Source organism: Myotis yumanensis, unplaced genomic scaffold (genome assembly GCF_028538775.1).
Source record: "Myotis yumanensis isolate MYYU_CA2020_CCGP unplaced genomic scaffold, mMyoYum1.0.hap1 SCAF_2, whole genome shotgun sequence".
Lineage (NCBI taxonomy): Eukaryota > Metazoa > Chordata > Mammalia > Chiroptera > Vespertilionidae > Myotis > Myotis yumanensis.
In genome coordinates, this window is record NW_027223753.1 from 52,044,352 (window position 1) to 52,069,900 (window position 25,549).

The window sequence follows — 25,549 nt, forward strand, 5'->3', positions numbered from 1 at the left end:
ATATTGATTAATAACGATGAAAAGAATGGCTGCCTTGAACCTGGCACAAGTCTATCCTCAGGGACTCTTGGGGCTGTCTGGGGATGAGCAGTTCTGTGCTGGTAACATAAACCACTCTACTCAATTGTGATCATTGACAAAATAGAGTTTGCTCTGTAGGGTTTGGCTCATTTCCTTTGGGAAATCATCCCAGTAAAATCCTTAGATAGTGCTCAATTTTTTAACTTAGAAATTCATAAAATTAACACTTTTCAAACCTCCTCATAACTAGGAACAACTACACACATACACTCACACACCTAAATGACTTAGACATCATTGGTATATGTGTGACACAACTATTCCAAACAAAGGCAAAATTTAGGTCTTGACCAGAAATCCTCTCTTACATTAAATACTGATTCAATAGATATGAATGCAATTGATCAATCAGTATTATATACAATTCTTCATGGTACATTTAGGAAAAGGTAGGCTATCTTAAGTATAATTTTGGAAGGAGCAGCAGACAAAGTTGATTGTTTTAAATTATTAAAAGTTCTATTGGGTCCATTTTTTTAGTGTGAGCTATGTTAATATCATGTGTGTACAACGATTTGCACTTAGGACTGACTATAATTTAACTGAAATTAGTTCTTTAAAAAATAAAGGTTTCCTGTGTTCTGATTTTAAAAAGCAACCTCTTTTACTTTTACTCTAACTTTCTCTTTTTCTTTCCTGTTTCCCTTCTGAAGGTAAAGTTGGTTAACAAAGTCTTCTTTCCTACCTATCCTTAGGTGTCTGACACGCTACAAAGCCCCTGAAGCACACTTTTCAGCTGATGCAACGTCTCCAGGCCCTGCTTCAAACTTTCCTGCTCCCATCCTGTGCTGGAAAACAATTACCCAGGGGCCTCTTGTGTTTCTGCATGTCTTGTGAGCAGAGGCACTGACAGCTTTTGTTCCCAGCTGTCTTTTCAAAAATGTGTGTAATAGTGAACAGTCTCCAAAGACAGAAGAAGTAGCTCTCCTTATGGAGCAAAGGGCAGGTTTGTTTACAGTCAAGTATAATAAAGATAATTGCTCCCTCTGTGGTAAAGGGCAGGTTTGCTTGCTGCCATTATAAAAAACACACAAACAAAACAAAACAAAAAACACACACCAAGTTTCCTAAGCTCAGGGAACCTCAGCTATGACATAAACTGGGCATGTAGGTGTCACCCAGCCCTCATTGTATCACCCTGAGTGTGCCTGGGGAACTGCTGCAAGATGACAATACTTCTGCCTACTGCTGTTGCTATGAGTAATAAACTGCCCTTTCTCTCTGTCTCCTGCCAAGATACATGAAACTGTGGAAGATCCTTCACTGTTCTAGGCATCTTGTGTCCCTAGTTTCTGTCCTTCTGTTTTATATAAGGACTAGAGGCCTGGTGTATGAAATTTGTGCATGGGGGCAGGGGATGTGTCCTTCAGCCCAGCCTGCACCCTCTCCAATCTGGGACTCCTCTAGGGATGTCTGACTGCCCGTTTAGGCCCGATCCCACCAGGACATCCCTCTCACAATCCAGGACTGCTGGCTCCTAACCGCTCGCCTACCTGCATGCCAGATTGCCCCTAACTGCTTCTGCCTGCCAGCCTGATCACCCCCTAACTGCCCTCCCCTGTAGGCCTGATCACCCCCTAACTGCCCTCCCCTGGTGGCCCAGTCACCCCTAACTGTTCTCCCTTGCCAGCCTGGTCACCCCTAACTGCCCTCCCCTGCCGGCCTGGTTGCCCCCAACTTCCCTCCCCTGCCGGCCATCTTTGACCACATGGGGCGGCCATCTTATGTGTTGGAGTGATGGTCAATTTGCATATTATATCTTTATTATATAGGATTCTCTTCTCCACCCAGATCCTGTAGATGATGACTCATTGGTTGGTCGGTCAGTCATCTCTTAATCTTTCAATTCAGTTTCTCTCAAATTTCTGCCTCCTTAGTCTAAGATCTCCCCTTGTGTGGAAAACACAGAATCAAATTAAATAGTAAGTGACAATGAACTAAAGTCAGGGGGATAAAAAGGATGAGAAAGAAAGTGTAAGTACAAAGGGAAATCTGGATTATCTGTGGAGGATGGGCCAAGAGAATCCTTATAGAAGCTGGATTTTCGATGCCATCCCCACTGGAGACATCCCTCGCGGGTCTGGGGTTTTGGAGTGGGATGCCTTGCTGGGCTGGGTGCCTTGTTAATTTAACAGTTTACTCCACCTTTTCATTTTTTTGTACTCAATGCTAAATATATTACTTCCATAGCAGTTCTATTTCTTACTTCCCTTCCTACCACTTCAACAATAAAATCAGTAGACTAATACTCAGATAAATATGGTTAGTAGTCATGATTTTTTACCTCTAATTTTAGAGAGTTCAGGAGGGATGAGCAATAGCAATCTGCAACTGGAGTCATGAGACTCAATGGCTACTTATTATAAATGCAGATCTGCAGGCCGTGTATGCAAAGGATTTTGATTCAGTAGGGTTGATGTGGAAAAACATAAATTTTCCATTTTTAATGAGCTTCGTGGATAAATCTAAAGTTTGTCTGCAGGTCATATATGAAAAATTCTGCACCTTTGCTCAGTCTCACGGAGATAGTTCAACCCCAAATGCATAGATTAGACACTGACAAATCTTACTTTATGGCAGTGATTTGACTTGGCTGATGCTCTACTGCCAGGGGTATTTAGATAATTATTTTTGGCCCATGAAATGGAAAGATATATGTTAATATGAAAAACTTCTTTGTTCTAAAATTTTGGCATATATTTGGACATTTTTTTTCTGATCTATGGTATGATATATGAATTATTAACAATAGCCATCAATAGGAAGATGTATAAATAGAATGAAAAAATTGAAAGCTATAACTTGTACTCACTTGGCAAAATACTAGTCCCTCCAAAGTACTTTATTTGAATAGGTTAAATAATGCAAAATTTTTTGAGGAAAATACTAAGGGGGTATTTTTAAAAGTTAAGACTATTGCATCAGATAGTGAGATCATGTGATACTTGTCTTTCTCTGACTGTCTTATTTCACTTAGCATAATACTCGCCAGGTCCCTCTATGCTGTCTGAGGAGCAAAACAGACCCAAAGACATGAAAGCTTGGAATAGACGGACTAATCTCAGAGGAAAGAGGGGCAAGGCGGGAAGAGATTAATCAAAGAGCTTATATGCATACTAGAGGCCCGTTGTACGAAGAGATTCATGAAATAGGCCTTCCCTTCCCCTGGCTGCCAGTACCAGTTTTCCTCGGGCATCCGGGACCCAGGCCTTCTCTCTGGCCAGAGCCTTCAGTCTTTGCTCTGCCACTTCATGCGCACATATGCAAATTAACCGTCATCTTTGTTGGGTTAATTTGCATACTCTCCTGGCTGGTGAGTGTAGCAGAGGGATGGTCAATTTACATGTTTGTCTATTATTAGGTAAGATATGCATAACCCATGGACACAGACAATTGTGCTGTTGAAGGTCAGTGAGTGGTAGTGTGAGATGGAGAGGTCAATGGGGGAAATAATCCTTTCAACAATAAAGATAAATTTTTAAAAACTATTTCAGTTATGGCTGTTGAAATCATAAGGTATAAAATAGGGTGTTAATGAAAAATATTTTACATCAACAGTTTGAGATGCATTTAAAGAAAGGGCATGGCTAGTGACATTGATAGTTCTGCAGATATCTCTCACTACACCAACTTCCTAATAATGATGTTTATGAGAAAATTTATTTTTCTCCATGTTTTTTAAATTAAATAACCTAAGTAATAGGAGCAGCACAGTAACTGCTTTCTTTGTTGAGTACTGACCAGCACACTTCATTTCCATCAGGTTTGATTAGGGGTCTCACAGTTACATTAAGTCAAAACAAGCTACAGTTGAAAGCTACAAGAATGACGAAAATACCATGTGTCTGCAGTGCTTTAGAGGTAGGGATACCACTGTTTAGAATGGCAGGGACTCGGGGGATAGAGGAAATATTTCCATCTGCACATTCAACTGAATGATGATGGGATTATTGGGGATAATTGATGATACATAAAACAATTTGACCAATATTTTAACATATACGCATTTTTCACATCATTAAGTGGTCTTTATCAATAGACTATTAAAAACAGCAACATAAATTTCAGACAGCATTTTTCCTCTGAGGTTGTTTTGATAATAGTTGATGGGACTTACAGTTTACGACGATTTTTACTTTCTTCACATCCGGGAATGACACATCGTTTTCTGCACTGCATTCATATTCTCCAGCCTGGTCCCTGGTGATTCCATAAATGTCCAAATACTGTCCATTTTCAAATGGTTTGGCTACAAGAAAAAAAAAATTAGAGCATGTTTAATTGTAGCCACCTAAGGCTTCATTCAAGTAAAACAACAAACTTGGGTCTTCCTATTAGATACTGGTGACAAAACAATTTCAAATGAAACTGTGGAATTATTAAAACCTTTGTTCTCCTGTGTTCAGAGGAAACGTCAGAGAAAAAAAAGCAAAAACCGAACAAGGGGTTCTATAACAATACTGTTTCCCCAGAATAGGATATACATGTGTTCTTTTTAATTGATTGTGGTCTCCTAACCTTGTCACGCATCAAATAGAGCTTGGCACATTTCTGTAATTGAGTTCAACAACCTCCTAGCAGTGCAGATGAAGTTCGCTAATATCACTTGGTTCCTATTGACTTTTATACACTGTATGCTAGCAACCTGACACTTAACCTAACTAAATGTTACTTTCCTTTTGGGGAAATCTCATTCTCAGTGTTTCAAGCCAGATGGCTTGAAAATAGTAGAGAGATATAATAAATCATTACCATGTTTCAGTTTCCAAAATTATTAAATTTTTTTCAAGAGAGGTACATCTTATATACTATATATGACTCACACAATAAACCTCAAAAAATCTTTATGGCTCTCAAATGAAAAGTTATAGTGGTCATTAAAAGCACACTAAATTATCTTTATTTTTTAATATTTCAGGGGAAACATCCTATTTGACTAAAAACTGCAGCAGATTAAAAATATAAAGACATAATCACAGGTGAAAGAATATCCCCAATGAGTTAGATTGAAAGAAAGAACGATGCCTTCTGAAATAATGGAATTTTTATTTATTTGAAAGCAGAGAAACCTGGGGCGGGAAAGGCTGTGATTATCATGGCAAACGAAATGTGAATTTCAAGAGGTTGCGACCCTTCTCCCTTCTTGGACAAGTCTTTTAAAATTACATTTCGAGGCATACCAAAGAAGACTGGAAAATAAAACAATGATTCCATTAAATGGTCTGTTTCCAAAATCATCCTTAGTTTCGTTTTCATCTTACTTTGTCACCAAAACTATTCTAATAATGTATGTTATACAACCAGTAAGAATATTGAATTTCATGTGAATGAAGCAAAATAAAATTTAGTTATGCTTCCCCCAATCTAAAATCCACGTCAATTAAAAACAACAACAACACTTTTATTTTTTTCCTGTGGGCTCTGTTACCTGGCCCTAAATCAGTTACTGCTCTGTCTGCCTTCTAGGTTACTAAGACTTTGTTAGTTGCAACCTGGAGTGTTTAGGATGTATATTATTAAGGCATTACTTCTTTTTTTTCTGGTTAATCACAAAGTGTAGACAGAGGAGAGTTATACTTGGATGGTGATTGGCTGGTAAGCTATTTCAGGTATCAGAGGAAAACTTAAAAAAGCAGAAGTTGTCTTCAAAGTCCAGATACAGTGGGGCCTTGACTTACGAGTTTAATTCATTCCAAGACCGAGCTCGTTAAGGAGCTCGTTAACTCAAATTACTCTGTCAACTCAATGCAAAAAATCGGCCGAGAGACAGCTGGTATCTCAAAAAACTCGTTAGTCGGGACACTCGTAAGTCAAGGCCCCACTGTACTTAAAATCTGATTCTATAATCACTTTTTTGGTTCCACCCAGTGTCCTTACCTGACTCCAATATACAAATAAAACATTGATTGGTTTTCTATTGTTCCCGTCTTCTTCTCTTATTTTCACTCTTATTAATGAAAATAATCTAAGCTTATATGTATCTGTAAAAACTACTGAAATATAGGGAGGGCAGAATCCTTAATCACATCCTAGAATTTTTAAAGTATAACTTGAATTAATGCAAGAACAATATTAAATGGAAATTAAAGTATGGAAGAATTGATATACTGTATCAGAATTAACCTGGATAGCAATGAAAAATGAAGCCAATCACGTTAAAGGTATCCTACTGTGAAACATTGTAAAAAAAAAAAATTATTAAGGCCTAACTTATTTTCAGCATTAAAATATTACTTGAATATTTCTATTTTTGTGTACTGAGATAATTTAAAAAAATGTATCCTCCAAAATGAATTTTTTGATAAAAAATGTACATTATACCTGTTTGAATAATCAACTATTTTCTAATTCTTAAATAAATAATTAAATATGGTGTGTGTGAGTTTCTGTATTACTGCCTTTTGCTGTTTAAACATTGTAGATATATGAACAATTATTCTTAAAGTATTGAAGGATAAAATGAAACACATTAGAAAGGTATGTCTACCAGGAAAAAATAAAAAAGGCTCTGAAAGATTAAAAGCAACTATAATAAGCTGTACAACAAAGATATCTCCAGTGTCAGAACCACTACATCAGTCAACTCCAAAGAACACCATTTATAACTAGTGAGTGTTTATCTCTGGAGCTCACTACACAATCTACCTAACCCTATTTCGGGATCCTTCTCAACTCCACCAAAGAACAATGTCCCTATTTGCAACTACCAGGATTAGCAGTAAGTGTGTATGCATTTCTTAATTCAATGCCTATAGAACCCGTGAATGAATGGTATGGCCAACACTAACCATCGGTAATACAGCACTAATATAAAGACACTTATGGGGCGGGGAAGTATAACTTCATGGTTAACTTTATTTTTCCCACTTATATTCAACATACTATGCATCAGCTCTCCCTGTATGTGTGCTCTAAGTATTCCCTTGTGTTTACACAAGTAGCACTGAACTCTTCCTTGCTCTCTTCTCAGTCTGATCTCACCAGGCATAAATTTCAGGTTTGAAACTTGGAGTAGACCATCAGGACTCAAACTCTGAAGCTTCCTAGTTGTCCGTACTTGGCTTGGCTGCCTCTGGTTTTTGTTGTCCTATTTTCCCCAATAGTAATTTTTCACCTTAGTTGTGGAGCCCAGGAAACCAATCCTCTTTCATACTTGGCTGGGTTGCCTCTTTTTCCATCACTCCTGACACAAGGGGAGAGGATTTGAGCATAGTACATTAAAATGCAAAGAACATTTCAGTCCATGCAATGTAGCTCAACTACTTTCCCCAAAGGGAGGGTAAAGGGCAAGGCTGAGTAATATAGGGAGCTAGAGACATGAGGACCATCACCAACACCAAGCCTTTACAATGTTTATGAGGATATTCACTACCTTCGGGTGCTCTTATAAATTTAGATGAAAAATAAAAACATTATGCAATATTTTCTTATCTTCTAGGATACCAATATAAATAAATGTCAATGAAATACGGCAGCCCTCTCTGGTCACAGATTTTGCCAATCTCTGTGAGTGCAGTGACAGTTTCTGTTTTGTTCATCTCTGTGTATTCAGCCCCAGGGGCATGACTGAAACATCATATTCTTGGTAAATATTTGAGTAAATAAATAAGGTCACTTATAAAATGAATGAATAAAGTCCAGTAAAGATAAGAGCACAGAAAATCAAAACTAAGCACTTACATTTCAAAGAAGTTGTCACTTCCCTTTCTGAGTCCAGGAGAAGGAAAAGGAATTTACAAAGCATTGCCATCTTTGCTGACATCCTGAAGTGATAGGTGATGGCCGTGGTGAGAACAGACTACAGCTTTCATAGATCCTTTGCAAAATCATAAAGACTAACAAAAACTTCCAATATGTTTGAAGAAAAAGGGATAAGTACTGCCTATACTCTCAACAATAGTTCTCTTTTGTGTGTAGTCTCTTCCAGGCATAGGTAGACTTGTCTCAAAAAATGAAGAACTGAAAAGATTCCCCATGCTTTTAATAATGCCACTATTATCACCATTTTCAAAAGGAAAGCTGAAAAAATAGGATGTAGCTAAGCTTTATAAAATCTCTCTCATCAGATTTATAAGAACCTGGCCAGAAATATTGCTATGGTGGCCATGAAAAGGGTGTTAAGACTTAGCTTCATGGTTTGATAAGTCATATGAACCATACTTTATATTGCATATAAAAATTGTTAGCAACAGCATCAAATTTCTACAAAGTACTAATAAGTTTCAGGAAAAAAACATTTGACAAAATAAATCTTGCTTTTCTTAATTTCTAGGACATCATCTGTCATGAGTTTTCCTTTCATCTTTCTGACCATTTGCTTTCACTTTTTCAAGAGAAATCCTTTACTGTTTCACATCCCTTAAATACTGATTTAGACCTTTTTTCCCCTCACTGAGGACACTATTTACAGGGAATCTTGTTCATTCATTTGCATTTCATTACTATTTATGTATTGATAAACCCTTGATTGATCTACTTAGTCCATATCTATATCTTGAAACTTAAATACATTTAATCGGACATCTCCATTTGGATGACTCACCGACATCTCACAGTTGACACACTCAACACAGCCTGCCCTTCCCTGCCATCTCTGCAGCTCCTCCTGTGCTTCAAGACTGTGAGTGCTTTGACCATCACCCAGTTGCTCAAGCCAGAAACCTCATTATTAACTTTGACAATACATTTTATCTCAGTGCCCACAACCATCAGTCACTGTGTCCTGTAAATTTTGCCTCCTAAGTAATTCTCAAACCACTTCTAGAAGCCCCGTGTCTCAGTTACTGGTATCTGAATGCATATACTCAGGTCAGTGATTGTATATTGATTTGCAGAGTTATTTCAATCGTTTTCCAAAACCCTTGCTCAGAAGGAGTCATCTACTTTTCAAGGTTTTACTGCAGGAGTATATTTTGTTAGGGTCTCATAGCCATTTATTACTGAATGGTCACCTGCAAGTGAATTCTCAAAATATCCTTTGAAGGGTTTATTTACATTTATGATTGTTATTTTCTGTCAGCTTATTATCCACCAGCATATTTGGTATCCTGCAAGTATTTCTTCTACGGACTGTACCATACTGAGAAGTTAGGGATGTGGGTTCTAGAACTGTCTATCTGGCTTCAAATCCCAGCTCTGCCGTTTATAGATATATTATACAAGAAATTTAACAGTTAGTTTACTCATCTGAGATGTGTGAGGATAACAGAACCTGCCTCATATGGATGTTGTGAGGATTAATTGGGTTGATGGAATTAAAGCACTTAGAACTCATCATAGGAATTAAAAAATGCATTAGCTGTTACTACAATGCACAGGTTTAGGCATGCCAGGAAGGTCAATTTAGATAAATATTGTTTCCATAGTGAGAAGTCACTATATTCGAGAATTAGTGCTTCTGTCTTAACATGTTATTCAAGGGAACAAGAAGTTAAAGTAAGAAAGTCACTCAAGTAGCATTATTAGAAATTACCAGTTCAGTTCTCATATCACTGTAGGAGATCAGTACACACATCTGCCCTGTAGATCTGTAGGTGGAGTTGACAGTTGATCTCATGTGGGGTCACTTTCTCTGTCTGAATGCCCAAGGGCAATTTAACCTTCTTTATTCACTCCACTTCTCTCCTTTCTTTATATATATATGTATATATAATATATATTATATAACATATATAATATATATAATATATAATATATTATATATAGTGAATATTATATATAATATATACATATATAATATTCACTATATATATATAGTCTTCCTTGAATAGTCTCTGATCTGAAAACAATATTCAAAGATGGCTTTTAGCTTTGAGTTTGTGAAGGGAATTGTCAGCTGAGTGAGATAGCATCCCTCTGGACTTTTTTTAACTTTATGCACTTTATTCTTGCTGCCTGAAACACCTTATCCTTCAATTCACCCTAATCACTGCTTCTCATCCTTCAGGTCTCTGCTTATGCATTACCTCCTCAGAGGAACCTTTCATGACTTACTCACAACTCAGTCTAGTAGCTCCATGTTACATGTTTACTATATATAGATATCAATAATGTTATGTGTTATGTACATGTTTCCTATTACTTATTTAATTATTAGTAACTTTTAAAATATTTTTTGTGTTACACTGTAAGTTCTGTGATATAAAAAGCCTCAACGTATTCCATGTTTAGTATGGGCTCTATATATTTGTTGACTATATGATTAAAGAAAGATAACAATAGAAAGTTCAGAAAATTTGACATTTCATTAGAGAAGGTAGATTAATCTTCTTATTTAAATAATTATTAACCACATCACCATAAATAAAAATAACAAATACCTTTTATTAATTCCTTATTGTGTGTAATGTATTGTGCTTAATGCTTTTATTATGGATTCCTCAGTTAAACTTATGTATACATATGAGGTAGATTTCATTACATGTAATAAGACTAGAGGCCCAGTGCATGAAAATTTGTGCACTGGGGGGGGGGGGGGGCCCTCAGCCCAGCCTGCTCCCTCTCACAGTCCGGGAGCCCTGAGGGGATGTCCTCTGTAGGAGGTGACCAGGCTGATTGGAGAAGGTGCCGCCACCATAAACCCGCTGGTGCTGCCACTGCCGGTTAGGGCAGCTGCGAGGCTTGAGCCCCAGGCCTTGCAGCCACTGTGGTTTTGTCCGGATGGATGTCTGCCCTAATTAGCACATTATCCTTTTATTAGTATAGATACTAGCATTTAAAGAGGTTACATTTCTTGCTGATGAGCCCATTGACAGATACGATATTCAGAACTAATTTCAAAACCTATATGCCTGATCTATATATCATTGAAATGCTACATTAGCATTAACTTTGTAAATGGTGATAATAAAGATGCTTATTCTCTATATGCACTAAAGTAGGTCACGTCTATGTAATCCTTGCTCTTAGAACTACAAAGTAATATATAGATATTAATTTAATTTTTGAAGGATGTTATTGGTCTTATGTTAGTTTTCTATGGCTGTTATAACAAATTACCACAATTTTACTGGTTTAAAATCATAAAAATTTAGTATTTAGTTCAGAAACAGCACAGGTCTGTGATAATTAGAATAATGGGTCCCCCAAAGATATCCATACCCTAATCACTGGGGTCTGCAACTCTATTAGCTTGCATGGCAAATAAGACTTTGCAGATTTGATTAATGTCAAGTACCCTGAGATGGGCAATTAATTATTTGGAAGGGTCCAATCTATCACATGTGTGTGTAAGAGTAGGACAGGAAGAAAAAAGAGTGCACTGAGAGATGTGACGGGATTAGTCACTATGGCTGACTCTGAAGATGGAGGAAGTGAGGTACAAGCCAAGGACAGCAGTGGCCTCTAAAACAGGGAATGGCCCTCAGATGACAGCAAGGAATTGATTCTCCTCTAGAACTTACAAAAAGGAACACAGCTTGTCAACACGTAGCTTCTAACCTGCTGATACTGGTGCCAGACTTCTGACCTACAGAAGTGTAAAGTAATACATTTGTGCTGTTTTAATCACTGACTTTGTGGTAATTTGTTACAGCAACAACATGAAATGATACAGGATCTCATTGAACTAAAACATAAGTGTCAGCAGTACAAGATTCCTTCCTGGAGGCTTGTTTTGCTCCTTCAGGTTGTTGGGAGGAGTCTGTTCCTTGCAGGTGTAGTGCCAGGATCCCCGTTTCCTTGGTGGAGGGTTATTCTCAGCTTCTAGAGCAGCGGTTCTCAACCTGTGGGTCGGGACCCCTTTGGGGGTCGAATGACCCTTTCACAGGGGTCGCCTAAGACCGTCGGAAAACACATATATAATTACATATTGTTTTTGTGATTAATCACTATGCTTTAATTATGTTCAATTTGTAACAATGAAATTGGGGGTCACCACAACATGAGGAACTGTATTAAAGGGTCGCAGCATTAGGAAGGTTGAGAACCACTGTTAGAGGCTACTCTCATTGCTTGGATCACAGCCCTCTTCCTCCACCTTCCAAGCCAGCAAATGGTGGGTCAAGTGTCTCTCTAATTTAAATCTCAATTGCCTCCAGTCTCATCTCTCTGAGCCACTCTTCTGCCTTTCTCTTCTACTTTTAAGGACTCATGTATTAAATTTAGTCCACCTGCCTGATCCAAGATAATATCCTTAATTACATCTGCACATTCTCTTTACCATGTAAGGTGACATAGTCACAGGTTCAAGGGATTGGGGCATGGCATTCCTTGGTATCATTATTCTGCCTATCACAGTTCTTCACTAGACTTGGCAGTCCTACTTGCATGTACAAATTTTAATTTGTTTATAATTTTCAAAGACAGCAGGAAAAAATAAGTGGCCTTAGTTATAAAGTTGTTGAGTTTATTAATACCTCTGAAAATATGAGTGAAGTTAGGAAAAATAAATCTAATAAGACATTCCTTTGAAGCAAATTATTTTCATGAGAATGTACCACAAATCTAACAGGTAATATGATTCTGGGAAGTTTTGTTAGAGCACAGAAATAGTGGGGTTTAAAGGAGCAAGAAGAGGAGGGTGTATGGTCAGATGAAATTATGGAAATTATATACTAAATGATTGAAACAAAGGTATCAGAAGCAAATAAATGCAACCAGTGATTAAAAGCTCAAGGTTTTTATTGTTTTGTTATTATAATTTATCATAGTACGCCAGATAGCACTGAAGGAAAGCTCTCAATTCAGCTCTTGATCAATTGCTGCTTTCTTTCCTGCCTGCATTCTTTCCTCCCATTCAATAGATATTAATTATGTGAGAATCTCTGACCAGTGAACAAGATTTTTCCCATTAAAAAAAGCGCATAGTTCATTGGGGAAGCAAAAGTATAAGCAGGCAAGTTCAATAAAGTGAAATAAGTATTATATTTGGGACAAATATAAGATGCTATGCCATCATAATTGTGCTGTCATAATTTCAAGTAAAATTTCTAAAAGTTTGGCCTGGCCAGTATGCCACAATGGTTGAGTGTCAACCTATAAGCCAAGAGGTCCCAGGTTCAATTCCCAGTCAGGGCACATGCCCAGGTTTTGGGCTCAACCCCCAGTAGGGGGAGTGTAGGAGGCAGCTAATTGATGTCTCTTTCTTTCATCAATGTTTCTATCTCTCTGTCTCGCTCCCTTCCTCTCTCGCTAAAAATCAATAAAAATATATTTTAACAATATAAAAAATTTTAAAAGTTTGGTTAGGTAAGAGCATTAATTTAGCAAGAATGGGTAGAGGTGAGGCTGGTATTTTAAGCAGAGAGCAAAGTCTTTAAGGTCTTGGACAATTTTTTAATGAATTTGTTTGAATTTTATAACTTGAGGAAGAATTACACTACTATAACCAAAAGAGTATGACACATTTGAATATTTTTAAACAGATAACTCTGGAATTCTGCTTCTAGTTACATTTAGGAACAAAGACCAGACTTACCTTTTTTGCTATAAACCACTAGAAACATTGATAAATTATTTGAAAGAACTTTTCACACATTCACAGCATATGAATTCACAGCACAAGGTGAGCGCCATGGCTGTCTATCTGAAAGCAACTTTCACACCCTAAGCTCAGAGAGGTGGAAAGAACAGCCCAATGATACCATTGAGCTAAACAATGAAAGATTAGAATACAGGCAGGCCAAGGGCCCTGGAAGTAGTGGTACAGAATTCTAAGGAGAAGAAACCCACACAAACAGCTACAGAAATCAACATTTGTTTCCTTGCATGTACTGAGGCCAAGGCTTTACATGCATAGGAAGAAACACCAAAAAAGTTGGAGAAAGAAGAATGAGTTTGTAAGCAGGAGAATTCTGAGAGGTCAGACAAAGAAAGCAGACATTTGATCTCTGACCATCAAGAACTGGGAGGCTCCTATAAGTACCAGAGCATTCAGTGGAGGGCTCATGTTTAAGTAGTAGGGCTGGTAAAAAACAAAACAAAAAAACCCCAAAAACAACAACAACAACAAAAAACACAAAAAACAAAAGTAGAGTAAAGACTTATATAGACTTCTTTTTAATTTTTTTAAAAATATATTTTATTGATTTTTTTTACAGAGAGGAAGGGAGAGAGATAGAGAGTTAGAAACATCGATGAGAGAGAAACATCGATCAGCTGCCTCCTGCACATCTCCCACTGGGGATGTGCCCGCAACCCTGGTACATGCCCCTGACCGGAATCGAACCCAGGACCCTTCAGTCCGCAGGCCAACGCTCTATCCACTGAGCCAAACCGGTTTCGGTGACTTCTTTTTAAATTTTAAAAGCAAGTTTCAATGGACCAAATTTATCTTTAAGCAATGCAGCTTCTTATGAGAAAAAAAATCCAACACTTTAAAAACAAAACAATATCTAGACATTCAACAATGTAGCAACACAAGGTCCAATATTCAATAAAAATTACTATATATTCCAAGAAGCAGGAAACTAAACATATAAGGGGAAAAAAAATCAATAAACAGAAAGAGATATAGGAATGATAGAGATGATAGAATAATCAGACAAAGGTTTTAAAGTAGCAAGCTATTAAAACTATGTTCAAGTATTAAAGAAAATACATGAATATAATGAGATAAGTGGGAAATAGAAAAAAATGAAAACTTGATATAGGGACACAAAACATTTCAAATAAAATATTAATTAGCTGAAATCAACAGCAGAGTAGATACTGAAAAATTATTAAATTTAAGAGCATAGCAAGAGTATTTCATATTTATGCAATCTGAAGCAAAGGGAGAAAAATACTAATAATGAAACAATCAGTAATAAGTGGAACAGTATAAAATGTTTTCATATATGGATACAGTAGGTCCTCAGGTTACGTCGGAGATCCATTTCTACTGTTCCACATAACGTGATTTTCACTGTAAGTTGTAAGTTGGAACCCACTTACATAAGCACCTATGTTACTCACATGGAACACATACACAGCAGCAATGAAGTGAAACAGTAAAAAAAAATTAAAAGAAAGATAACAACCTCTGACCTTTACTTGTGGTAAATAAATATTAAAAAACATAAAATACATATGTACATACGTCGAAATGACGGAACTTTTTTATATATAAATAAATGGGAGATGGCGACGGAACCACGAAACCACATATGTCCAGTCCGACGTAACCCGAGGACTGTATGTATTGGGATCCTATGAAGGGGTTAGAAAATATATTTAAAGAAAATAAGGCCACATATTTTCTAAACTTGATGCATACAGTAAAATGGCAACTCCAAGAATCTTACAAACTTCAAGCAGTATAAACACAAATAAAATCACTCAAAGGCACTTTATAATTAAGCTGCTGAAAACCAGAGAGAAATCTAACAAGTGGCCAGATATAAAATATACACTGCATACAAAAAAATAGAAATAAGAAATTTTCAGATTTCTTATCTAAAACTATACAAGCTTGAATACAATGGAAAGACAAGAAAAAAGAATAAAAATTTTAAATTAATCTCATAAGCTTCAACCCTACAAAGCTAGAAAGAGAACCAATAAAACCTAACTTTAAGTAAAATTAAAAATGGGCAAAATAGAATTAATGAAACCAAAATATATTCTTTTAAAAATTTACTGAAATGGATAAATCTTAGCCAGATTAATAAAGAATATAAAGAACGATGACACAAATTAATAATATCAGAGGTGAAAGAGAGGGTATTACTATAGTTATAAGAAAAAAATGAATGGCTACTAATCAAATATTAAGAAAAACTTCCTATCATTTAACACAGTGGTTCCCAAACTTATTTGGCCTACCGCCCCCTTTCCAGAAAAAAATATTACTCAGTGCCCCCTGGAAATTAATTTTTTTTAAAATTTTAATAGCAATTAAACAAAAAGATATATGTATTAATGTTTCTACCTTTTTCGTAAAATATAGTAAAGAAAGGTGTAAATTAGAAACATTGAAGTTTGAAATTATGAAACTATTTATTGAACTCAGAATAGAAAGGTAATACAAAAAAAAGTTAAAACAAATGCACCTGTGGCCATCACCGCCCCCTGGATCACTGCAGCGCCCACCAGGGGGCGGTAGCGCCCACTTTGGGAATCACTGATTTAACACCATAATTTAAATTAAGTAGACAAATTCCTTGAAATACACAAATATCCAAACTGACTTAGAAAAATACAAAATATCAATATTTAATATGCATGAAATTCGAAGAAATTAAATTTGTAATTACCCACAAAGAAACCTCCAAGGTCATGTTTATTAAGATTTTAAGGAAGACATATCAGTCTTACACAAATTCTTTCTGAAAATGGACATGGAAAACTCCTCAATTCATTTTATGAGGCTAGCATCATCTTAATATCAATACTAAAGGCAACACTAAAGGGAAAAAGTAAATATGTACACAAATATTTTTAAAATGTGCAGTAAACAAATCCAGTAATATTTTAAAATTATAACACACCAAACCAACTGTGTTTTTTTCAAGGATTGAAAGACTTGTTATATAACTGAAAAAATAAAGCAATATAATTCACTATATTAAGAACAACAACAGAAATATACAAGTATTTCTAGATGCCAATTACTCATTGAAAAAATTTAACATTCATTCAAGATAATAAAACAGTTTCAGAAAACTGAGAATTAGAGGGAACCTTTTTAACCTGACAAAAAATTGTATGAAAACCCTATATCTGACCTCATATTTAATTATGTAAGAATAAATGCATCCCCCCTAAGATGTGGGTCAATGTATGGTTGTCTGCCCTGACCCATATCTTACATATTCTACATAAATTAACTGAACACTCATCATTGACCTAAATGTGAATCCATACAGCTATAAATATTCTAGAATAAAATGAAGGAGAATGTCTTTGTGACCTTGACTTAGGCAAAGAGTTTTTAGATATGATACAAAAGCACAAGCCACACAGAAGATATTGATAAATTGGATTTCGTCAAAATTAAACAAAATGTTTGCTTTATAAACACCATTAGTTAAAAAGGCAAGCTACATAATGAAAGAAAAGTTTATAAATCACATTAGACAGAGGATTTGTATTCAGAATATATAAGGAACTCTCAAAATTCAGGAAAAATATACAACTTCATTAAAAAAATGAGCAAAACACTTAACCCTCACACCCTCACAAGATGGCTGCCTACAACCAGGCCAGCAGGGTGGTTAGTGAGGGACGACCAAAAGACTGAACAGCAGGCTGTGTGGGGCAACCAGGCTGGCGGGGGGCCATGAGGAGTGACCAGGCTGGCAGGGGGGCAGTTGGGGGCAACCAGGCCAGCAGGGGGTCATTTGGGGAAGACCAGGCTTGCAGGGGGGCAGTTGGGGGTGACCAGGCTGGCGGGGGGTGCAGTTGTGGGCAACCAGGCCAGCAGGGGGGTAGGTGGGGCCAATTAGGCTGTTGGGGGGGCAGTGAGGGGCGACTAGGCCACTGGGGGTGCAGTTGGGGGCAACCAGGCCAGCGGGGGGGGGGGGGGCAGTGAGGGGCAACCAGGCTGGCAGAGGGGGGTAGTTGGGGGCAACCAGGCCAACTGGGGGGGCAGTAAGGGGTGACCAGGGAAGCAAGAGGGGCAGTTTGGGGTGATCAGGCTGACGGGGGGCAGTTATGGGTGATCTGGTCAGCACACAGAGGCAGTGAAAGGCAATCAGGCCGGCAGGGGTGGGGGGGCAGTTAGGGGTGACCAGGCAGGCAGGCAGGTGAGTAGTTAGGAGCTAGCAGTCCTGGATTGTGAGGAGGATGTCTGATCACCGGGATCAGGCCTAAACCGGCAATCGGACATCCCCCAAGGGGTCCTGGATTGGAGAGGGAGCAGGCTGGGCTGAAGGGACTCCCCCCCACACCCCCCCCTGCACAAATTTCATGCACCGAGCATCTAGTATGTATACAAATGTTTATATTTACTTTATTGACAATTATTAAAACTGAAAACAGCCCAAATGTCCTGTAATCAGTGAATGTGTAAACAAATTGTGGTACATCTATTAATGCAATAACACTAACCAAGAAAATTATTCATATATGCATAACACGAATGAATCTCAAATACATTTTACTAAATGAAAGTAATAGACCCAAAAGGCTACACGTATTATTTCATTTATCTGACATTCTGGAAATAGAAAAACTATACAGGAGAATAATAGATCAGTTTCTTTTGTTCAGGGTTGGAGAGGGGAGGACAGTTGACCACAGAAGGGGAGTATGAGGAAATGTCTTAGAGCAATGAAATTGTTCTGTATGTTGAGTGTGGTGGTGGACACATGAGATGTGTTTGTCAAAATCCATTGACCTTTACACCACAAATAGGGTCCATTTTCTTTATATAAATTTAAAGAAAATCCATATTTGTATACTACTACATAGCCAATAAAATGCCCCAAATTTAAAAGATTTTATAATACCAAATGTAAGTGAGAAGATGGAGCATTCAGCACAGCTCTCTCCTCAAAATGCACAGTCCTTTCCTGACCCTTTCCGCTCTGTAGGGAAGGAGTTTTAGCAGTAATCTAATTGGTTCTTGGTCAATCATATTTTAGCAATTTCATAGAGGTGATATGAATTACAACGCACTTTACTGTATGTTGCCTTAGGATTCCAGCTGAAGGTTTCATTTTAGCATCCTGTTATATTAGCTTTGTGACTCAGAGCTCTCTGTGGATAATATACTCTGTACTCCAGAGCCTGGCCAGAGAAGAGAACTTTGACTTCTTTAGTGTTTAATTATTAGCACACATTCATGCAGAGAAATAGAACTCATCAAGGATTTCATGAGGAAAATTCATTTAATTCTTCAGCTATTTAATATTTTTCATTTCAGAATAAGCCAGATAACTGTACTCTTTCGCTACCACATTCTGGTTTCTATTAAAATTTCCTTTACCAAACTTTCACTGAGGGACATAATAAGAAAGGCCATATGGAATTTCCTATTACATTTTTATCATAAAAGTTATTGAGTTCCGACGGCTATAATCAATGTGTCTATTTACTAAGGACCCCTGGGAGAAATTCTTTGTGCATCTTAGCACCAGGAAAGGCTCTACTTCTGACATGCTAATTTGCTTTGATAGTATGATCCATGATCTTATAAACTAGTTGTTTCTCTTTTTTTATAGCCCAGTAGAAAATTTAAAGCCACAGTAAAGGAAAATACACTTTTGATGTTTCTATACCTAATGGTGTTTTGAGGATCATTAAGTAATATGTGGATAGATCAGAATATCATAAATAAGAATATAAACCAAAGAGATTTGGAAAATAGTGATATTACATATATTGGTAATAGAGCAGAACTCCATTAAAATCAAATGGATTAGATGAGTTCCTATTAGTTATTACCACAGAGACTTTGGATCTTACTTTGTTTACAAGCAGAAATATTTTCTGAGGACACAGAAAACAAAGAAGCATGATGTCTAATAGAAATGCTGTAATAATTCTGACACCACCTTGAGAATATCAGATAACATTCAAGTAACTAATCATAGTGAGGCTTCTAAAAGTCACTCAGCATTTTGAGGGAGTAGACAAATACCAAAGTTCACTCTAAAACAGTGGTTCTCAACCTTCCTAATGCCGTGACCCTTTAATACAGTTCCTCATATTGTGGTGACCCCCAACCATAAAATTATTTTCGTTGCTACTTCATAACTGTAATTTTGCTACTGTTATGAATCATAATGTAAATATCTGATATGCAAGATATACTTAGGCGACCCCTGTGAAAGGGTCGTTCGACCCCCAAAGGGGTTGCAACCCACAGGTTGAGAACCGCTGCTCTAAAACGTGTTCATGTGAATTCCTTTATAAAAAGAAGGACAAGAGAGATAATTATGCAACAGTAATAGAGGAAGAAGTAACTAGGAATATGGGCTTCAGAGCAGATGCACTGGGTTTCATGTGATGTGAGGTAACATTTTGAATCTCTCTTGGGGTCAATTTTCTCCTATGAACAAAGAAAACAATACCTACTTCATAGGAGTAATATGAGCATTTATTGTTAGAATACATCTAAAGCACTATATAAAATACCAAGAATTTTTTTAAATTTGTATTGATAAAAATGTATTAATAAAATAGAAATGATGACATGTTGTTCATTGCCTATAGCATTTGTACTTAAAAGGTAAGAATTGTGTCCTCACATATCATGACATAATTTGATTTTGTTAACCAAAGCTTACAGAGCCAGGAAAGCAGTTTAATAGTTTCAAGCGGAAGAAACAACACATATGCCTATGCCCATCAGGTAGGGATTATATTCACTCAATATTGCACTAACAGATCCTCTCTACCAGCCGTTACCCATTTTGGAGTTTGTGACTGTTTTTCTGGCCTCTCTGCATTTGGTGGTCTGAGACCCATTTTCCCTGGGAAATAAGTGATTTAATCTGCAGTGGTAAGTTTAGTCATTTAGTTAACACATTGTACGTTATATTGGGGAAGAATTACCCCCTCCTCTCTCTTTCCTCCTCTGCCCTTAATGTAAGCACCTTGCTCAAGAGGGGTTAACTTTGAAAAGAAAGTGCCTGCAGAGAGAGGAACCAGCTGTTACTATTTACATGCTTGTTTGCAGCTAAGTTCTGTTCAGACCAGGTTGAGGCACTGCAATATTTACTCTCTCTGAACAAAGCCATATGTTATTGGTCTGCACTATGTGAAACCTCTATTATGTTCTATTTGAACGTATTGTAACTTATCTGAATGCACTAGTCTACATTGGCTGTAGTCTAATAAAGCTATCTTCTCCAAGTAACAGTAGTTTCAGTTATAGAAGGTTAAACTGGGTACCAAAAAAATATTGTTTACACTTCCACTATGCCTATAACTCACTCTATGGCTTTAAATGTCTCTTGATATATTTGCTCCTTATTTTTGTATCTGCAAAACAGAAAATGTTTTGTTCCTACTATTACTTTGCTAGAGTAAATCCCATTCACAGATGCTGCTCTTCACAGTCATGTGAAATAGCCCAGTGCCTATGTAGATCTGAAGAGCTCATTTTATTTTATTTTTTAATAAAATATATCTTTATTGATTTCAGAGAGGAAGGGAGAGGGAGAGAGAGATAGAAACATCAATGATGAGAGAGGATCATTGATTGGCTGCCTCCTGCACATCCCCCACTGGGGATCAAGCCCACAACCCAGGCATGTGCCCTTGACCGGAATCGAACCTGGGACCCTTCAGTCCGCAGGCTGACACTCTATCCTCTGAGCCAAACCAGCCAGAGCTAGAGCTCATTTTAATTATGTGTCATAGCTCTCCTATGTGTCTATATATTTTTCATAAGTTTCATCAAGGTCAAAACTTAATATATTGATATTTTTAAGGTACATGTAATATATAATAGTGTTCTGTTTCAGGAACAAAAATATAAATCTTCAATGAATGCTTTTTGGTTAACATTGCTTCATGTTATGGGCTGAATTGTGCAATTCCTAAAATACATAACCTCTGGTGCTACAGAATGTGACCATGTGTTTGGATAGGATCTTTAAAGTGGGCCTTTCATTAATTTAATATTAGGTCCTCAGAATGGGCCTCAATCCAGTATGACTGGACAGAAACATGCACAGAGAAAAGACTATGTGAAGACACAGGGAACTATGGTAATCTGTAAGTCAAGGAGAGAGGTTTGGAACAGATCCCTTCCTCATGCCTCTTACAGGGAACCAACATGTTAACATCTTGATCTTGGACTTTTAGCCTCTAGAGCTGTGAGAATACACATTATTGTTGCTTAAGCCACCCAATCCGAGGTACATTGTTATGGTAGTCCCGGTAAACAAATACAGATGTCTTATGAAGACAGTAAAGGCAAAGCCTGCCTGTTATGATACATTACTTATATTTATAATGCTTGAAATGGGACATATTGCCTCTTTTAACTTTTATTCTATGCCATTTTTCACAAATTCCAAATATTTGTTTCTACTATTTATCCTTAAACAACATGGAAATTATCAAAGAATGTAGATAAGAGCCTGTCATTTTTCAAAAGCACTCAGTTGTTTGTTGTTCCTTTTTTTTCCTGTGAAAAACACTTGTAACATATAAAAAAACCAAAGCAGTAATCCCTTCATTATTCCATTTCTGTCTCCTTTATATTCTCCTTTGTCTCTATTCTAACACTCCATCCTATTCCCACTAAATAAGGTATCCCCTTCTGTATGCTTAAGAGTTTGCCTATTTGTACCAAATCCCTTGGTCCCTCTTATAGAATTTCAGTCAAAAAAAAATCTATAATATTTCTATTATGAGCAAAAAAAAAAAAAGAAGAAATACTGATTATCTAATATCTGAGGTTGGTGTTGGAAAATAAATAAAATAAGAGTTTGAGCTTGAAGATGTCATGAAAAAGAGTTTGAGGAAATAAATTGGGCCATTCTCTGGGGAAATAGTTTTAAAATCTTTTGTTTTTACCCCAAATATATCAAGCCTTGATTTCTGCCAATAAATATCCTTTGAGTTAGCCCTTCTTGAATGTGAACTGACATGATGATATATAAAGCTTAATGAGAGGTTCTGTTCTTAACTTTTACTCTCTCTACAGTCAGTATCTAAGAAACAGAGAACTCCAAAGTGGTGGCTTATTAATACACTAGAGCAGGGGTGGGCAAACTTTTTGACTCAAGGGCCACAATGGGTTCTTAAACTGGACTGGAGGGCCGGAACAAAAGCATGGATGGAGTGTTTGTGTGAATTAATATAAATTCAAAGTAAACATCATTACATAAAAGGGTACGGTCTTTTTTTTTTTTTTAGCTTTATTCATTTCAAACTGGCTGGATCCAGCCCGCGGGCTGTAGTTTGCCCACGGCTGCACTAGAGGCTCGGTGCATGAAAATTTTTGCACTTGAAAGGGTCCCTCAGCCTAGCCTGCACCCTCTCACAGTCCAGTACCCTCGGGTGATGTCCAACTAATGACTTAGGCCTGCTCTCCACGGGGAGCAGGCCTAAGCTGTTAGTTGGACATCCTTAGTGCTGCCACGGAGGCGGGAATGGCTCCCACCTCTGCCGCTGTGCTGGCCAGCCATGAGCCGGCTTCTAGATGAGTGGTGCTCCCCCTGTGGAAGCACACTGACCACCAGGGGCAGCTCTGCCTCCTGGTGGTCAGTGTGCATCATAGTGACTGGTTGTTCCTGGTCGTTCCACCATTAGGGTCAATTTGCATATTATTCTTTTATTATATAGGACTAGAGGCCCAGTACACGAAATTCATGCATAGGGGGTTTGTGCCATAGCCTGGCCTGTGACCTCTCCCAATCCAGGACCCCTCAGGTAGGTTCCCTAGCAATCAGGGTCTATTGGGGCTTTCTTTCCCCCAGCTGTTGGCAGCTTGCCCCGCCTCCGCCACTGCCACTGCTTGCCATCTGTACAGCACTGCCCCACCCTCCCCCGCCACTGGTCACCTCCCTCTGCAGGCAACAGGCGTGGGGTGCTATCACTTGGCTGGACTGTGCCTCCTTCTGTGGGGCAATTGCAGGCCGGCTCCACACACCCACCACAGCATCGCTGGCCGGTGGCCTGGGCCTCCCTCTGCGGGGTGATCTATTGTGGGGCTCTGCAATCAATTGCCCAGTAGAGGGAGGCCCTTCCCACTGGGCCGGAGCTTCATGATCAATCACTGCACAGAGGGAGGCTCCATCCACCCATTGCAGCGCCACTGGCTGGGTAGCCAGGGCCTCCCTCTTTGGGGCGATCGATCGCCGGGTTCCATGATCGATTGCCCAGCAAAGGGAGGCCCTGCTTACCCAGCTGGTGCTCCATGATCAATTCCTGTGAAGGGTGTGGCCTAGGTCTCCCTCTTTGGGGTGATCGATCATGAAGCTCCCCCATCGATTGCCCCCCAGAAGGTGGCCTGGGTCTCCCTCTGTGGGGCAATTGTGGGGCAATGGTGGGCCCCCCCGACCAATTGCATTGCACCTGCCTTGCTGGTCTGGCGCCAGTGTGTGTCATAGCATGGTCATCCAGAAGGTTGTCCGGACGGTCATTCTACTGTTTGGTCGTTTCGTCAATTTGCATATTACACTTTTATTACTATAGATGGGCAGTGTTTATTGTATTTGTTATAGAAAAAAGTCAAAAGTTATTGAATGAAAGAACAATAGAATAAACCAAGAATGAATTTACAAAGTAATGAATTTCCTGGTCATTTTAGAGTTTCATTGTTAATGTACTTGCCTCGAGGCCTGATATATTCAATATATTGGTGGATCTGAAATTGATATAAAAAATGGAGCTAACATAATTGTTATCATCATCTGGGATGACCTCATGCTAGCAGTAAGAGAGAAATCTTCTACCATCATTACATTCCCAGATCTTTCAAACATTTCTGGACAGACCAAATAGAGCCCACTATTTTTGAAATGTCAAGAGCAAAGTGAGAAATAGAGACACTGTAGAGTACTTAGAATGAAAAACAATCAAGTTTGACCAAATGTAATCTCATGAACTTAGAAAGAAGCCTGTACTCCACATGATGACTATTTCTCATATAATGCCCATTCACTAAGAAAAAGAAAGCTAAAGTGAAAAAGGCAGTTGTAAAAGTCTATGATGGAATAAAATCATTCTTTCTTTAAATTTTTAGATGTTACTATATGATTATAAGAGGAAATAAGGAAATGACAGCTATTTTAAAGAAAAAATGAATACAAAGACGGTAGATATCCAATAGCAATGACAATTTTAAAACAAAGCAAATATTTCCATTTTACAATATTGTAACAATACATGAAGGGATATATTGTGATATAAAATAGGTGATAGGAATATGCTGGTTCAATAAAAGTGATACAATCTATTAACTATATCACTGCCACCTCTATGCAACAGGAGGAAAAAGAAACTCTGTTGAGGCCATAACTGTCTTTCTCTGTGTAGCTGAATCAGAAGCAATGTACAAATAATCCACACATATGCATGGCGGATGAGACGTAACAGGCATCAAAAGCTTTGCCAACTATCAAATACATGTATTCAATGCTGGTTTTCCTGTGACTAACATTCCTGTCATCATCACTGATTCTTTTAGTTAAAGGCATTTTCCCCCCTAGAAACTCTTGCTTAAAATGTAAATGCAATAACTAAGAAGTAAAATATATAAACCTACAGGTGCCCTATTTCCTTAAGAGATCTAAAATGAAATCCTAGCTCCACCACTCTGTGAGCCTAAGCAAATTCCTCGATCTCACTTTAACAGATTTCTGCATTTGATAAATGGCATACCAAAGTGACTACTAAGGATAAAAAATATTGCACAAAATAGTAGAACCAAGTTTTCTGTGAGGGCTAAGAGAGAAATGCTTTGATGAACTCCAAACTTTCAGTTCCATCATAATCTGCCCAAATACGAGCACCACTATTCACAATCCTTGTGTCTTCTGAATTCTTTCTCTGTAGGAAATCAACAGTTAAAACTATTACTTTTACTGTGAACAAGGAGGTCAATAGTTATTTCTCCAGAGAAAATATCAGCTCGCACTGCAAT

At 37.8% G+C, this 25,549-nt stretch overlaps 1 protein-coding gene across 1 annotated transcript in view; it reads right to left on the reverse strand.

Annotated features, from left to right (window-relative positions):
* The window catches only part of NEGR1 (neuronal growth regulator 1), an 877,308-nt gene that overhangs the window by 307,534 nt on the left and 544,225 nt on the right, over window positions 1-25,549 (reverse strand). The window contains exon 4 of the mRNA XM_070405386.1: window positions 4,199-4,330. Coding sequence (XP_070261487.1) covers window positions 4,199-4,330 — 132 coding nt within the window. The remainder of the gene's footprint in view (window positions 1-4,198; window positions 4,331-25,549) is intronic.